This window comes from Mesoplodon mirus, assembly GCF_964341445.2.
Source record: "Mesoplodon mirus genome assembly, chromosome: 2".
NCBI classification, from domain to species: domain Eukaryota; kingdom Metazoa; phylum Chordata; class Mammalia; order Artiodactyla; family Ziphiidae; genus Mesoplodon; species Mesoplodon mirus.
The window spans coordinates 226,640,699-226,656,085 of record NC_138977.1 but is presented as its reverse complement, the minus strand read 5'-3'; the positions used below and the strand labels follow the sequence as shown (position 1 = coordinate 226,656,085).

Genomic DNA, 15,387 nt, shown 5'->3' with positions numbered 1-15,387 from the left:
TATACAATATTACTTTATAGCCAGATAAAGAATATAATAAAAAGAAGTGTACATAATGTGCTGTGGACATCTATTTATCATCTCGAGAAATGATCTTCTTGCCAAATGGGGGACTTTCTCTGAGGGCCAGAAATGATCATTTACAAACTATTCGCCACTCAGCAGGGAGAATGGAGTCCCAAAGACTTAAAACAGGAATGTTCAGAACAACTTCCATCAGAGAACGAAAGAGAAAGAGAGATGAAACCTCTCAAGTTATAATTAAATAATGTGCAGGTGTGATCCAATTTGAAAGAGGAAATTTGCAAGGTGCACTTCTTTATCAAGGTCTACAAATAAGGTGTCAACTTTTCTCTTTCCACTCTCCAGTATCTTTAGCAAGGGCTTCATCTCCTTAGGGTTTCCTTTTGGAACACTTGTCAGGGTCAAGTCATTAACCTTGGTAAGTGGGGCTCTATGTTGTCGGCTGCTAGAATCAGCAACATTTGGGGGGTACGGATCCTCGGCTCCCTCATTATTTAGGAATTCTAGTTCTCTCCGGACGTGACAGGCTGAACTTCCTTCCAAGGCATTTGAAAAGAGTTATAAATTAATTGTGTGATTGAGGAAGTCTTGGAAAGACCATGCCTACCCCCTTGTTCCTGCTGGTTGGCTGTAACCATAGCAACCTCTTACTCCAGACCAAAGTTCAGCTACTGTAAATCTTTATGACCATGTTCATAGTCCAATGTTCATTAGTATGACCCTTCCTCGTGGAGAGAGAGGTTTTATATTTTACAAGCAAGTGTTAGACTCCATTTCTAAATACTGGACTCCAAATGAGAAGGTCCAGAAATATTATAAAAAGATCTTTGTTTTTTTACCCTAGGATCCTTATTTTCCTGAGAAGATGCCTACGGCAACGAAAAGATTGATGTTCTTATCCAGCTTTGTCACAAGCTTGGGGGCTTTCATCGTAATTTGTTCTATTCTTACAACTCAAGAATGGATTCGCAGTACAGTTATCATTAGTGACCCTTCTTCGAGTGGTAGTGTGATTATCACCTACGGACTCTTTCATGGGAAGAGTGTTCAAGAATTGAATCATGGACTTGCAGAAGCAGACAAAAGTTTTGGAGGTAAATCATAACTCATTTGAATGGATACAGTGAGATTGAATTAACTGGGTAAGATTCATACCGTCCTGTATTTGGGCCAAATAGCCCTTCAAAAATAATTTCCTTGTGAACTGAGCTGGGCTGTAGATATGAACGCATATTTTTAATTTTGAAAATTCACTGAATCATTATTTCAGCTTCCTCGGTTCTGGTTGTGTCTATTAGAAAAACAGTCTAAATCATTCTAGCAGAGGCTATGCTTAAAGAGTACTACAGAGTGTACTGATAGGTAAATAGTTAAGTAAAAATATGGAGCACCAACAGTAGCTACAGCCAGTAGCGACAGCATTTTTAACTGTATTGACTGTGGATTTTTAGTTGGAGCAAGAACCTCTGTCCAGAACTTAATTACTGGCATCTACGCAAGGAAAAAATAAAGTAGAAAATATGGACAATTTCTTATCCTTATATCTCAAGTTCATTTCTTTCACTGATTTGAATTTGCAGTCTTACCTCCAAAATATCTCATTGCTGTTGGAACTGATATTAAAGTCGAATAAATTCGACTTTATTTATAAAGTCGATTTATTTATAAAGTCGATTCGATTTATAAAATCGAAAATTTTACAGGAATTCCTAAATATTTTTTCTGATTTCATACACACTAATGTCCTACTCTCAATGGGTGGAAAACAAAAATTCCTTGAGAATGATAAGTTGAATTTAGCTATTTGTTTGGCATTTGAAGTTTGAATATATACCATTATGTTTTCTAAATTTAAAACCAAATTTGTAACTTGTTTACCACCTTAAATTGACTTTGTTTCGAAGGGTGTTGCGTGCAGCTCACTACACAGGCTTTATCAGGTATTATGCAGTCATTACCTCTTTCCTTATAAACGTACATCATTTTCTGCCTTATACAAATATGTAATGTTTAGCCCTCATGCCGCGCATAATGGTGGGACATTAGCTTTTGACATTAGTTCCAAGTTCTAGCTCTAATTTGTGACTTTATTAATGAAATGATTTCCTTAAATCCAGAGCAACATAGTTATATTTCCAAATTACAAATTTGCCTTTTAGACTTTAGCAAAAGCAGCGACTCCCCCAGTATTTTAGCAGCGTTGCACATCTCCTCCGGTACCAGCCTCAGGTCCTCAGGAAAATGAGGACTATTCTCTTTGCGGCGACTAGAAAAGAAGACTTTCAAAGATTCACTACCACTTTCAGTTCTGTGAATAGCATTTGCAAAACCAAAATTTGTTCTACTTCCTGAATTTCCAGACACTTGTAAAATTTTTAAAATACGAGAAAACAGCCTGTGAATTTTTTGATTTTCATACAGTGTCTATTTGGAACCAGTTGGCTCCAATCTGAGATAACTGACTTCAATGAGATCCCTGACTCCCTACATCCAGAGTGGCGCCGAGGAGGCCTGGGTGGGTCAGCGCCTGGTTCTAGAACCCCATGGGAGTGACGCGGGCACGGTGGCTTTGGGAGGGCAGGGACAGCTGTGGTCAAGGATAGCTCTGAAGGCGGCAGGCAGCCCAGTGGGACCACAGAGGAGGTGGAATATTTGCATTCGCTTTGCCTGGCTCTCTATTTTTACTCTTTTCTTTTCTTTCTTTTTTTTTTTCCTACTTTTCCTCTTTTCCCCAGAGAACCACATTCCAACTTCAAGTCACTGCCTCCAGTCACCCCAGGGGCTGTAGAAAATAAATGACCTCCCAAGCACTGAGATGCTGCACAATTGCAGGGCGTTAAAATCTGCTAGGGACCCCTCAGAGCCCAGGGGGTCTTCAGTGTTGATGGTTTTAGCAGTCCTTGAACTGGGAACACTTGCAAACAGTCCTCTCGGAGAGGGAAAAGTCACGTAACCCGAATGTAGATGGTGGTTCAGCTGGTGCAGGCGTGTGGACATGGTCCCCTGGGAGCAGAACTGCAAACGCGCAGTGAGACAGGTTCTTTAGGACCACGTGGGCTTAGTTCCAATCAGAAACCAACCATTGGCAGTACAATAAAATCATCGTATAAATGCCACTTTCCTGCCCCGCTGTGGTGGATTGCCTTTTCGTATGAGAAGTTAACCATGTCAGTTTCTTAGCTAGGATGAGTTCACACTGAAATCTCCAAAGAGTAATGAATATTGCAAAGCTCTGCTATATTTCTACATAGGATTTATTACATGGTGCCGATTTGGGGCTATAGATTTTGAAATGAAGTGATGATGGCTGAGTTCAACTTGCCAAAATAATTCCGCCTACAATACACCAATTGGTGAGGAAAAGAATCAGTCCAACCTGGGGAGGAAACTCCCCGTAGTGTAGCTAGATTGTTCGGGCAGCTCAGGCTCACCAGAAGCTCTACTAGCCTCATCCAGAGGCATCCCAGCTTGTCCAACACCCAGATGAAAAGTGCCAGGTGTCCACCAGTGAGCACGTTGCCTTGCTACTCCAAAGACTCTGGATATTTAATTTTGGTTCAAAAAAACCTTCCTGAGCAGCTACTATGTGAGTGAGGGGCTTGGATCCCAAGTGGAACTGCACGGAGCTGGGTGGACTCACCACCTAGTCTTTCTAGAGAAAGGCCCTGACACCATCAGTTAAATCCATCAGCCCACACTCCTTGTAGGACAAAGGTGTGTGCAGGTCACTCTGAGAACAAGGGGCAGTTTCACCCCAGATGTGCCTCCCCCTGCCCACCAGTCTCTTTTCACTACCTACCCGTTTTGTTCCGGGGACTCACAGTTGTACTATTGTAATGAGGAAAGTGAGTCGGCTGCAAAAACCAATGAACTGCAAGAAAGGCTGAACTGAAGGAAAGAGGTTTATATCTCCAGAATTTACAAAAAGCCCCTTCTTACTTCTCCTATCTGCCCACCCCACCCCAGACACATCCCATACTTTCCCTCATGGTGGGAGCAACCTATCATTTCCCCCAGAGACATGACCACACTGGGCGGTGTAGCAGAAAGGGGCAGAAAAAGCTTCACCCCATCCTTCTTTCTGAGACACCCCTTGTCAATTTCCTAGAGGCTGAAGCCATCTGCTGGGATGTCCTGGGAGAGCTCCTAGGCCACACTCTGGGATCCATGGAGTTAACGAGCCCTTCCAGGGATACACTGTGGTCCAGGGACTGAGAAGCTCCACTGGGTCAGGCTCCCTGGTGACCAGGTGCTTGAGGAGGGGGTGGAGGCCATTCCTCCACACAAAAAAGCCACTGGCTCTCCGTCAATTTCCGAGGACTTCCTGAAAACCAGAGCTAGAAGGGCCAGGTGGCCAGTGGGGCTTGAGTATAAATGTCCATGCACAGGAAGCCCGGATGTCCTGATGACCCCCATGTGTGCACTGCCCACCACCCAGTACATTTCGGCCTCCCAGCTGCGGGAGCCGTGGCCTCTTTCCCCGGGGCTGCCAGAATCTGAGCGATTAGTTTCAATTGTGAGGTGGCTTTCTCGATTCCGACGCTTGACCCCTTAAAGGAAGGAAAAAGCACAGAATGTATTTGCTAATTTTGTAGGCAGAGAGCAGCTGTCAGATGCTGTGGAGGTTGATCGTGATTTCATGCTCGCCAACTTTCACTGAATTTCCAGCTTTCATTGTCTGAGTTCTGAGCCAGGAATGGGAGGGGAGATACAGCTGTCATACCTGTGTGGCAGGGAATTCAGAAGGCCGAAACAGAATTTGGAAATATGGCAGTTAAAATTAAGATAAATTGTCACATTAATTCATAGAAAAGTGTGAGTCAGTAGGCTCCAAATGGACTCCCTTCTGAGAACTGATGCCTAGTAGATCTTACCAACAGTCAAAAAAAGGTCAAACCTGACTGTCACTTTCTAATCTACTCTGAAAAGGTGGAATGTTCACCATTTACAGCTTTTAATAAGAAAGTTTCCCCAGGGCAATTTGGTGCCTTGGACACAGGACATTTTTCCCATGCTGAAATTTTTATTTTCTAGTTAAGTATCCAAATTTTGTCTTATTGGCTAAGGACAGAGGTCACTTAGTCCCCAGCAAACTTCTGATTCGATGCTGGGGTTCCCTCCTTCCGGCTCAGGCAGAGGCTGTGGGAGCGTGGAACAGAGGGGAGTGGTTCTCGCCGGTGGTGACTAAGTTTGGAAACATCTGCAGCATCTGACCCTGCACCTCTGAACAGGTGTGTCCTGCTTCTTGTTCTTCCTATTCTGGTGTCATCTTCCACGAGCTGCAAAATAGGTGTGTGCTACATCACAGCCACGCCAAGCCCTCACCACTGCATCTCCGGGGTGAGCCAGGCAAAGGAGCTAGAGCCTCGGGCTCGAGGGCAGGGCCTTTGGAACTGTCCCAGCCCAGAAGGCTTCCCGGAGGGCGGGGCCGGGCCCATCGGGCCCCGCCCATCCCCATGCAGGCAACAGTGGGTGGCAGAGAGGACCGCATTCTCAGTTTAACCGATGCCTTTCAGAGTTCTTATCTGGAGTGCATAACAAAGGGAGCTGCGCTGAGAATTTAGCCCTTCCCATGGGTTAATAACAGAAACTGCGATGAGGGCTGGGCACTGCTAGGGATGAGCAGACTGGACGTATGTGCGCTGAACTTTGCACCCAGGCCCGACTCACTGAGTGGTGAACTCATGGCTCCGTGTTGCTGAACTCATGGCTCCGTGTTGCTGAACTGGTTTTTCCCTCTTCTGTCCTCTCTGGTCTCCTGTGGGGTTTGAAGGGCTGTAGCTGTGCTCACGGGAGACCATGCCCACATTTCTTTTCTCCGGCCCCTTGTCTTTCCTGACTCCTTTCTTGTCCGCTGGCCACACCCTCCTGCCTGCCTGTATCCCCGCTCTGTCTGGAGACACTTCCAGCCCTGGGCGTGGCCACGTGACGTGGCCATCAGGATTAATTCTCTCACACATGAAGGTCTTTACAACCAGATCCCCAACGTCCAGATGTCTGAAGGCAGATTTGCTGGCCAAATCTCTTTCATGCCCACCCTCCGTCCGATGACAGGAAATTTACCTCCCTCACAAAGTACCGCTGATTTAAAAAGAAGAACACCTGAACTAATAACATGTGGGTCTTCAGAGATGGAGAGAGGATGGACCCCGCACAAGTATCGTCACATCTTATCGGGAGAGTTGAGCCCGTCTGGCCAGCACGGGTAGGGAGGTAGAGTCAGACTATATGTGTGCAGAGTCGGGGCCAGGCTGGCAGGAGCTTTGGAATCCCGTCTATGAAGAACACATTGGGGTTTATATCCCTTTTCAAATACTGGGAAAGGCTCCAGGCAAGAGAGGAGGAAGTGGATTCTGCGTCGCTCCAAAAGGAGCATTAGGATCCAGGGTAAATGTTGTAGAGACACAGAATGAAAAACCTTTAAATGACTAAGGAGACGCAGTGATGGAAAAGGCCACCTTGCAAAGAGAGGGCTCCTTGCTGCCAGGACACGTTTCAGGAGGAGGCTCCAGATCTCCTCTGGCTCCCAGGGCCCCATTCCTGAAAATGTGCCATCCACAGCGGAACAAGAAGGCTTCCGTGGCCTTCCTGGTTTCTGTTCTTTAAAGCTGCTCTGGGGTGAAGATGTGAGAGGCTCCTGCCCGCTCCCAGGGGACCTGAAAATCAGGAATAGAAAGAAGGAAGCATTTACTTTTTCTTTCCCACCCCCATCATGGTTCTAACACCTTGTAATTCCCAATGATGGTGTTAGTACATTGCTAAGGACTCTGAAATCTTTTTCCCAATTTACTTTTTTCCTTCTGTTTCTGTGACTTTCACAGACCCTCTTGGTAAACACTTTATTGAATGTGGTGGCAATCTCCTAAGGGTCTGAAACACACTGGCTGCTCTTGGAGATGTTTATAAACGCATGGCTGGGTTTCCAGGTAAGTGTGGGGAGAGTGCGTCTCTGGTGTCTGCTCATTTTGTAAACCAAGGAGGGAGCGGAGGAAACAGATGTCTGGGGAGGCTGGCTGGTGGTGGTTAGAAAGAGGAGAATGGCAAAAGCAGGAACTGATGGCAAACGGCCCAGGGCACCTGTGTTTCATTTTACGCAAGTGCATATCCACGTCTGGAGCTCCCCTGCACTTAAGAAAAATGCAGTGCTTCCCTGGTGGCGCAGTGGTTGGGGGTCCGCCTGCCGATGCAGGGGACACGGGTTCGTGCCCCGGTCCGGGAAGATCCCGCGGCTGGACCCGTGAGCCATGGCCACTGAGCCTGCGCGTCCGGAGCCTGTGCTCCGCAACGGGAGAGGCCACAGCAGTGAGAGGTCGGCGTACCGCAAAAAAAAAAAAAAAAAAAAGCAAATTTTATGAAAAGGCTGACAGTTTCTAACCCCAGTGCCTAAGCGGGTAGAATGGGGTGCGCGAGGGTGGACCTGCCCTCCGGTCCAGAGTTGGTCTTTGCATTTGGTGCTGCGTACTTACCAAACATTGCTTTAGTTTTAGGGACATTGAACAGTTCTTCCCCAAAGACTCTGCACTTCGTGGTCATCGTGTTCCTGGTCCTCAGTTTTTTAACGTCGCTGCTGAGCTCTGTGTTCACCTTGTACAACAGCATCAGGAACCCCTATCAGACGTTCTTGGGGCCGATGGGGGTGTACACCTGGAGCGGACTCAGCGGTGAGTATCGGCCGAGAGGACGCGCTCTCTGCCTCTGTCCCCCTGCTTCCCTCTCACACACGTGGACACACACGGTCACGGTCAAGCCATGGGCATTAAGAGGGCCCCCTGTGTGCTGAGTTGCGTGCTGGCGGCTGAGGTTTATTTTTGTAAACTTACAGCATTTATTCAGTATCTTTGGAAATAAAATTCTGTTTTAGGTGCCCAGGTAAGAGACCGGAGTGAGGTGAGGAAGGCGTGTTAGGAGTTAAAATATATGACGTACCCAGTCTTTGCTTTGGAGTATCTGGTGTAAGGAGTTGAACAAAAAACACACGCATCCACAAAGCATTCCCTGGGCTCCTGCGGTATGCTTGACTCCAAGTTAGGCTCCACGTGGTGTGTGGAAGTCAACACGTGAACATACATGCACACACATGCATGTGTGTTATTTAGTCTCCTTCTTGCCCTCATAGAACAGCAGTCAACTTGGCTTAAAATCTAAACCTGATTGTGGCACGGAGAGCCACCAAGAATGTCATTTTGGAGACTCTGGGGCCAGTGCCCTTCTTGTGGGCAACCTGTGAGTCCCGGATGTTGCTGGGCGGTGTTGCTAGGTTGTGTTACTTGTTTGCTGGGAAAGGTATTGGGGTGGGGGATGGGAAGTGGAGCCCAGCTTGAGTCACAGTGTTTTGGACTTTCTCTGGGTCTCATGGACTCTGTGGCCACTGTGTCTGCCCAGGGACATGGTCACGTGGGAGCCTCGTTGCCCCTACCGGGCAGCCGGGTTTCTCCTGCTCCTTCCCTCTCTCCACCATGAGAACCGGATCTCGAGATCAGGTCAGAAGCAGCCCATCCTACTAACCGGATGGCTCTGGAGGTGCTTGCGTGTAAGCCACAGGTGGTGCATTTTTTTTTTTTAATAAGTTACTTTATTTATTTATTTATTTATATAAATTTTTAAAATTTTCTTTTTGGCTGCGTTGGGTGTTCGTTGCTGCGCGCGGGCTTTTCTCTAGTTGCAGCGAGCTGTGGCTGCTCTTCGTTGTGGTGCGCGGGCTTCTCATTGTGGTGGCTTCTCTTGTTGCGGAGCATGGGCTCTAGGCGCCTGGGCTTCAGTAGTTGTGGCACGTGGGCTCAGTAGTTGTGGCTCGCGGGCTCTGGAGTGCAGGCTCAGTAGTTGTGGTGCATGGACTCACTTGCTCCACGGCATGTGGGATCTTCCTGGACCAGGGCTCGAACCCGTGTCCCCTGCAGTGGTGGATTCTTAACCACTGCGCCACCAGGGAAGCCCGGTGGTGCATTTTTAACACAGACCAGGAATGTTCAGGGACAAGGAAAGGTGCCCTGGATATTAGGCTGTAAGGAAGCCTCAGAGGAGGCGCTCTGGGCAGCAGCTTTCTCCTGTCCTCCTGCTGAGAGGCCGTCCTCACACGGGCTGCTGCAGGTGGCTGGAGGGGCCCCTGTGCTGTGGCTCCCAGCGGTGCTGTGCTGAGAACGAACACCTGGCTCTTGGGGGAGGGAAGCCCTGACTGCAGCCCTGGCTGGTGCGAGTGTGTAAACACTTCCACTGTGGCCTTTTTCAAGCTAATGGTTGAGGAGATGTGTGAGCCAGTCCCAGCCCAGCATGGGTACAAGGGAGAGCCATGCAACTCACTGCTCAAGCAAGCGCAGTTCATAACTGTCGTGCACCACAATGGTGGAAACTTGGGCTGCCCTGGGCAAGCCTGCACCATGGCCACCACGCTCACCCCTCAGCTCTGAGCGTTTGGTGTCAGGCTCGTGTAGCCACATCCACACATGACTAGCCCTTTCCTTTCTTTCTGTGATTTTATTACCCGGTGGTAAAAACAAACAAATGCCCCAACTTAAAGGGCATCTGCTGTGGGCCAGGCACAACAGCCCTGCGGAATGAGTATTCCTGCTGCCTGGCTCACAGTGGAGCTGAGGGAATTGGCTCTAAAGTCAGAGATCCTCATCCAGATGCCAGGGTTCCTAGCCCCAAGCTGTTTCTAGTATGCTCGTTCACCTCCATCAACCAAAGCAAAGGCAAGACTCATTGGCACTCATTGCCAGGGTAAAAAATAGATTATTTTAATTTTTGCTCATATGATTAAGAAGCTAAGGGACACTGTGGCTTCAGGTACAGCTGGATCCAGGGTCTCAGCCAGCACCGTCAGAGTTCTGTTCTCCTCCAGTGTTCCCTGTATCATTAAGCAGCTGGGCTGGTCCTCTTAAAGGCAAGAGGGCTGCCAGCCCTTCTTGGCCCATCACCGATGCAGCAACCCCAGGAGGAAAGACGACTTTTCCCCCCAAATCGGACTCTCACTGGAATTGCCCTTCTCCATTTCTGGAGCAAGCTCCATGGCCGGCAGGGTTGAATTCACTGACTGAGCCCCTTGGCAGAGGACTGACCACCTGGGAGCTGGGGAGGATGGATCCGAGAGGAACATCGGGCTCTCGGACCAGACGGGAAGGTCCGATGGGGGCCCAGCGGGACAAAGCCGGACCCCGTTCGTCGGTCTACACCTGCAGGGCTCCAGCTCGGCAGGAGGGAGCCCCAGGCTTTCGGCCTCTTTCTCCACGATCGAGTCTACGCTGGCTTTGCACAGGGCACGTTTGTGGAGGAAAACATGGAACATGGGGCCTGCAGCTTCCCTCACCCTGGTCCCCACCTGCTTCTAACGACACAGAATTGTTTGCCAGGCAGCAAACTCCCGCCACGTTCCCTCCCAGGCTTGGGGCAAGTCCTGACACACAGAGAGGCTGTGAGCTGGGCAGAAACACACTCGGAGACTTTGACTTTGCTTCTCTGTTCAGCATTTGGCTTTGCCTCTGAAGGCCTTCACAGCCTCCAGCTTTGATAGGGCAGACTTGGGCCTTGAGTTTGGTCGGGGAACTTAGTGAAAACTCAGTTCATGGGAGGCTCAGCCTGCGGAGGGTTTTGGCCACAGAGATGCCATCACTGTGTCCTTGCCTTGGGTCACCGTGGGGAGAGGGCAAGGGTCAGGCTGCCCACAGGGGTCCTGGAGGCAGAGGAAAGGGCCACACACCCCTCTCCAGGCTGGGCTTGGACACCCTCTCCTTGGCTGCAAGGAAGAAGAGGGAGTGGTTCGCTAGTTTGTTTCTGAAGGATCGGGTGGGGGTTCTGCTTTTTTGAAATATTTATTTATTTATTTTTGGCTTGGATCTTCGTTGCTGTGCGCAGGCTTTCTCTAGCTGTGGCGAGCGGGGGCTACTCTTCTTTGAAGTACACAGGCTTCTCATTGCGGTGGCTTCTCTTGTTGCGGAGCACGGGCTCTAGGCACACGGGCTTCAGTAGTTGTGGCACACGGGCTCAGTAGTTGTGGCGTGTGGGCTCTAGGAGCACGGGCTGCAGTAGCTGTGGCATGTGGGCTCTAGAGTGCAGGCTCAGTAGTTGTGGCACACGGGCTCTAGAGCTCAGGCTCAGTAGTTGTGGCGCACGGGCTTAGTTGCTCTGTAGCATGTGGGATCTTCCCAGGCAAGGGCTCGAACCCATGTCCCCTGCATTGGCCGGTGGATTCTTAACCACTGCACCACCAGGGAAGCCCTGGGATTCTGCTTTGAGGAGAAAAATACCAGCATCACCTCCCAGGCCCCTGTGCCCTCTGACCCCAGCCTGGCATGGCGCAACCCTGACCCCAGGGGATAGAACTGTAGTCTGAGAGATGACGGAGCCCAAGAGAACCCTGCAGACGGTGTGTCCCAACACATTTGATCCTCAGTCCAGGAACCGAGAGCAGAGAGTAACCCGGCAGGCCACACGGCCCGATGGGGACAGGCTGGGGTGGGAAGCCAGTGTCCTGAGCCTTCAGGGCCTCCTCCTTCTACCAGGGGCTCCCTCCAGGCCCAATAAACCTTCTCTCCCAGAAGCCGGACGACAGGCTGTGAGAGGCATGCCCTTTTTCAGGGGGCTCAGGTCAGCATCCGTGTCCATGGCGGCCCCTCCCAATTCAAATCAAAGCATCCACTTCAGGAAAAAGCATTTAACCCATTTCCATCCTACCCCTTTATGACTAAGCTTTCATTAGAAACTTCCCAAGAGCAGGATGAAGGATAATTAAGGGGTGTGAGACGCATAGCACAGAGAGGAGGGGTTTTGTATGTACCCACTCCTTTTATTATTAAGCAATAAAACCATTAGGTTGAGGATGAAAGACCGTCATCATGGAGAGTGAGAACTCCTCATGCAGAAGCCCTCTCATTAGGGCGTCTGGAGGGCCGTTCCCTGGGTGTGGGTTACGATCAGGACAAGTTTGATGCCAAAATGTCCTTCTAGTTCTGGGTAAGTGTCAGCAGATGACGAGACACGCAGCCTGTGTCCCAAAGGACCTCCGTCCTGGGGATTCCCGGACAGCCACCCGGCGCGCTCAGGCCCCGCCCCACCGGACGGTGCCCCGGCAGCATCGCGAGTCTGGAACGTCTGCGCCCTGACCTTCCTCCTCCCGCCTTTTTAAACAGATTTATTGGGAGATCACTCACATACCATACAGTTCACCCATTTAACCTGTGCCATTCAGTGGTTTTAGTGTATTCACAGATCTGTGCAACCATCACCACAGTTGATTTTAGAATATTTTCATGGTCTCAGAAGGAAACTCCTCCCCCCAGCCCATCCCCAGTCCTAAGCAGCCATGAATCTACTTTGTGTCTGTAGCTCGCCCACTTTGGAAGATGAGGGATGAGGTTCAGAGAAGCTAAACTCATCTCCCAGCGCCAGTAGCTGGACCCCTTGAACCCTGCTCTCTCTGACTCCAGAGCTATGTTCCTTAACTAGGCCAAAGGAGCTTTCCAAAGTCAAAATGCGGGAATGTGCTCTAGTGAAGGACATTGTGAAGAATAAAAAAGGGAAGATAAAAATTTTAAATGCTCTTCTTTTTTTTTTTTAATATAAATTCATTTAGTTCCTACAACAACCCTTCCAGGTAGGTATTATTATTATTATTACTTTTTTAAACATCTTTATTGGAGTATAATTGCTTTACAATGTTGTGTTAGTTTCTGCTGTAAGACAAAGTGAATCAGCTATACGCATACATATATCCCCATATCTCCTCCCTCTTGCACCTCCCTCCCACCCTCCCTATCCCACCCCTCTAGGCGGTCACAAAGCACCGAGCTGATCTCCCTGTGCTATGCGGCTGCTTCCCACTAGCTATCCATTTTACGTTTGGTGGTGGCATGGACATATATACGCTACTAAAATGCTCTTCTAAAATGAGTTTAGTAAAGAGATCCTTCCTGGTTAAATGCTGTGCTCTACTGTGGGTAGAATGAAACCCCGGCGCCCGAGCTGGCATTCAGAGCTCTCCAAGTGGGCTCATCTTCTGTATCCAGTGCTCAGGACCCTCAGTACCCCTCCCCATCAGATGAGCTTGTGCCTCACAGACCCGGATGCTCTGAGTTCATCAACCACCACGAGTCTCTGTTTGGGCTGCCTTTTCTGTTTGTCCTTCCTCAGCCTTCCCATCCCGCAGGTCTCTCTAGAGAGTTTCCCCGTTGACCCCCATGTTCAAGCATTTATTCATCACTCAGGCAGTACACCTGCTAGGTTCATTGCCCAGGCAAGTGGGCAGAGCAGCTCCTTCTGAAAGGACTTGAGCTGAATGTTGGTCCCTGTCCACAACTGCTCTGCATGCTCTTTAGCATTTGGAGCCTAGGATCTAGCTCGCACCTTTCATTTCTTTTATGTTCTCCCTAATGCTTAAGAGAGAGTAAAGCCCAGTGTAGATATTCAGTGAATACCCATAGAGTACGTGTGATAACGGAAAGCAGTGACATTAAAACATGTATCACCATGTTATCTATGACACTATTTCTTCCTTTCAGCATCCTTCGTATTCCTAACCATGGTGCTCTTTGTGGGGAACACACAGTCCAATCACCTCTCAGAAGAGCTGGCCCAGAGGCTCTACCCGCTTTATCCAGCAATCACTCACCAAGGAACCTCCCACAGTTACGGATACTCCTTCTGGCTCATCCTGCTCGTCATTCTTTTAAACACACTCACCGTGGTCATCATCATCTTCTACCAGAAGGCCAGATACCAGTGGAAGCAGGAGCAGAAAAAGCCCATGGAATATGCCCCAAGGGATGGAATTTTATTCTGAATTCTGTACCCGCATTTGGTGGTTAGGTCTACTCTGTTGTATGCCAGCTCCCCGAGCAGTAACTGGCTGGCTTGTCTGCATGATCGGCAGGTAAAGTGAAGGCCTCTTTGACTGTCATTCTGTGACAGTTTTTGTATCTCATGACACTATGTTCTTCATAACTGATGTACCCTTGAAAACGGATTCTTTCCCTGAGGGTGGGGAAGATGAAAAAGAAAGCTCTCCAGTCCTTGCAGTGTTCAAAGCAGTAGAATGATTGTGAGCCTATGGGCCCTTCTGACCTGGTCTCAATCTCTTAGGTAATAAAGGTTTGGGTTACGCACCCTCCCTTTGAGTTGCTCAAAGCACTTTGGTACCTATGATCTCATTCACCTCAGGAGAGACCACGCATTTTTATTCCACTCTATGAACGAAGACTTCCCGGCACAGAGAGATTCAGAACTGGTTTTTCCTAGACCAGGTGTTGGAAGCAAAAGGAGAGACTTAGGGGTGTATGACCTGGTCCTCTGGACCCTCAACCGCCAATATAACTTAAACCCAATGGTGAGTAGAAATGCTGATATTCATTTTTGAGTTTCCAAGATGGGGTTTTTAAAATTTTTTTAATTTTTAAATATTTTTTGCGGTACGTAGGCCTCTCACTGTTGTGGCCTCGCCCGTTGCAGAGCACAGGCTCCGGACGCGCAGGCTCAGCGGCCATGGCTCACGGGCCCAGCCACTCCGCGGCATGTGGGGTCTTCCCGGACCAGGGCACAAACCCGTGTCCCCTGCCTCGGCAGGCGGACTCTCACCCACTGCGCCACCAGGGAAGCCCCAAGATGGGTTTTTTGTAGGGAAGAGATTAGGAAGGAAGAAGATCAAGGAAAGATTAAAATTATAGCCCCACAGCCTCATGCTAAGAAGGTTAAATATATTTTTGCTTTGAAAAGATTGTGGTGAATTCAGTCAAAAGAGAAATGTCATATTGTGGTAAGTTCTAAAAACCCCATCAACCCACCCTCTGCTTAGTTGCTGCAGTGCCCCCGACACAGGTGTAGACGGTCAGGTGGGAGTGTATCACCCATCAGCAGACTCCTGCCCAGCCAGAGGCTAAGAAATTGGTTCCAGCTCTATGGCTTGCAGCCATACCCTGATGGTAGGTGCACAGCACAGGTGATGTGTTGTGCACAGCAGGGCAGGTGCACAGCACAGCTCATGGGTTGCCTTCTAAGAACAGGTGGATGGAACGAGTTCATGGCCTCATGAGAGGACAGTGGGTGACCTGGAATATTTTAAAAGACACCAGATGGATTAAACCTACTTCGCCAGTAGGATATTCTCCCGGAAAATCACTTTGAGAATCTTTTGGGCTTGCCAGAGCACTGACAGAATTCTGAAATCATCACCTTTCACACCTTGATGGAACCAGAGCCAAAAGAAGCAGAATTCTCTTAGTGTAATTTACAAAGCAGCAGCTCTTTGGACAGGAGGATACATCCTTTGTGAAACTAGCAGAGATTAACCATCTTCTTACCCATTACTTTTTAACAATCTGTCTTAGAAATAACATTTTTCATTCAAGAAACATGCACTGAATACCTGCGATGTGATTA

At 48.9% G+C, this 15,387-nt stretch overlaps 1 protein-coding gene across 1 annotated transcript; it reads left to right on the top strand.

Moving 5' to 3' along the window:
* Window positions 1-889: 889 nt before the first annotated feature.
* On the top strand, window positions 890-13,795 carry CLRN3 (clarin 3; the record flags this gene model as incomplete). The annotated part of the gene is made up of 3 exons (XM_082602713.1): window positions 890-1,118; window positions 7,506-7,685; window positions 13,515-13,795. 3 exons carry the CDS (start codon window positions 890-892, stop codon window positions 13,793-13,795), a joined length of 690 nt encoding a protein of 229 aa, XP_082458839.1.
* Window positions 13,796-15,387: the final 1,592 nt, after the last annotated feature.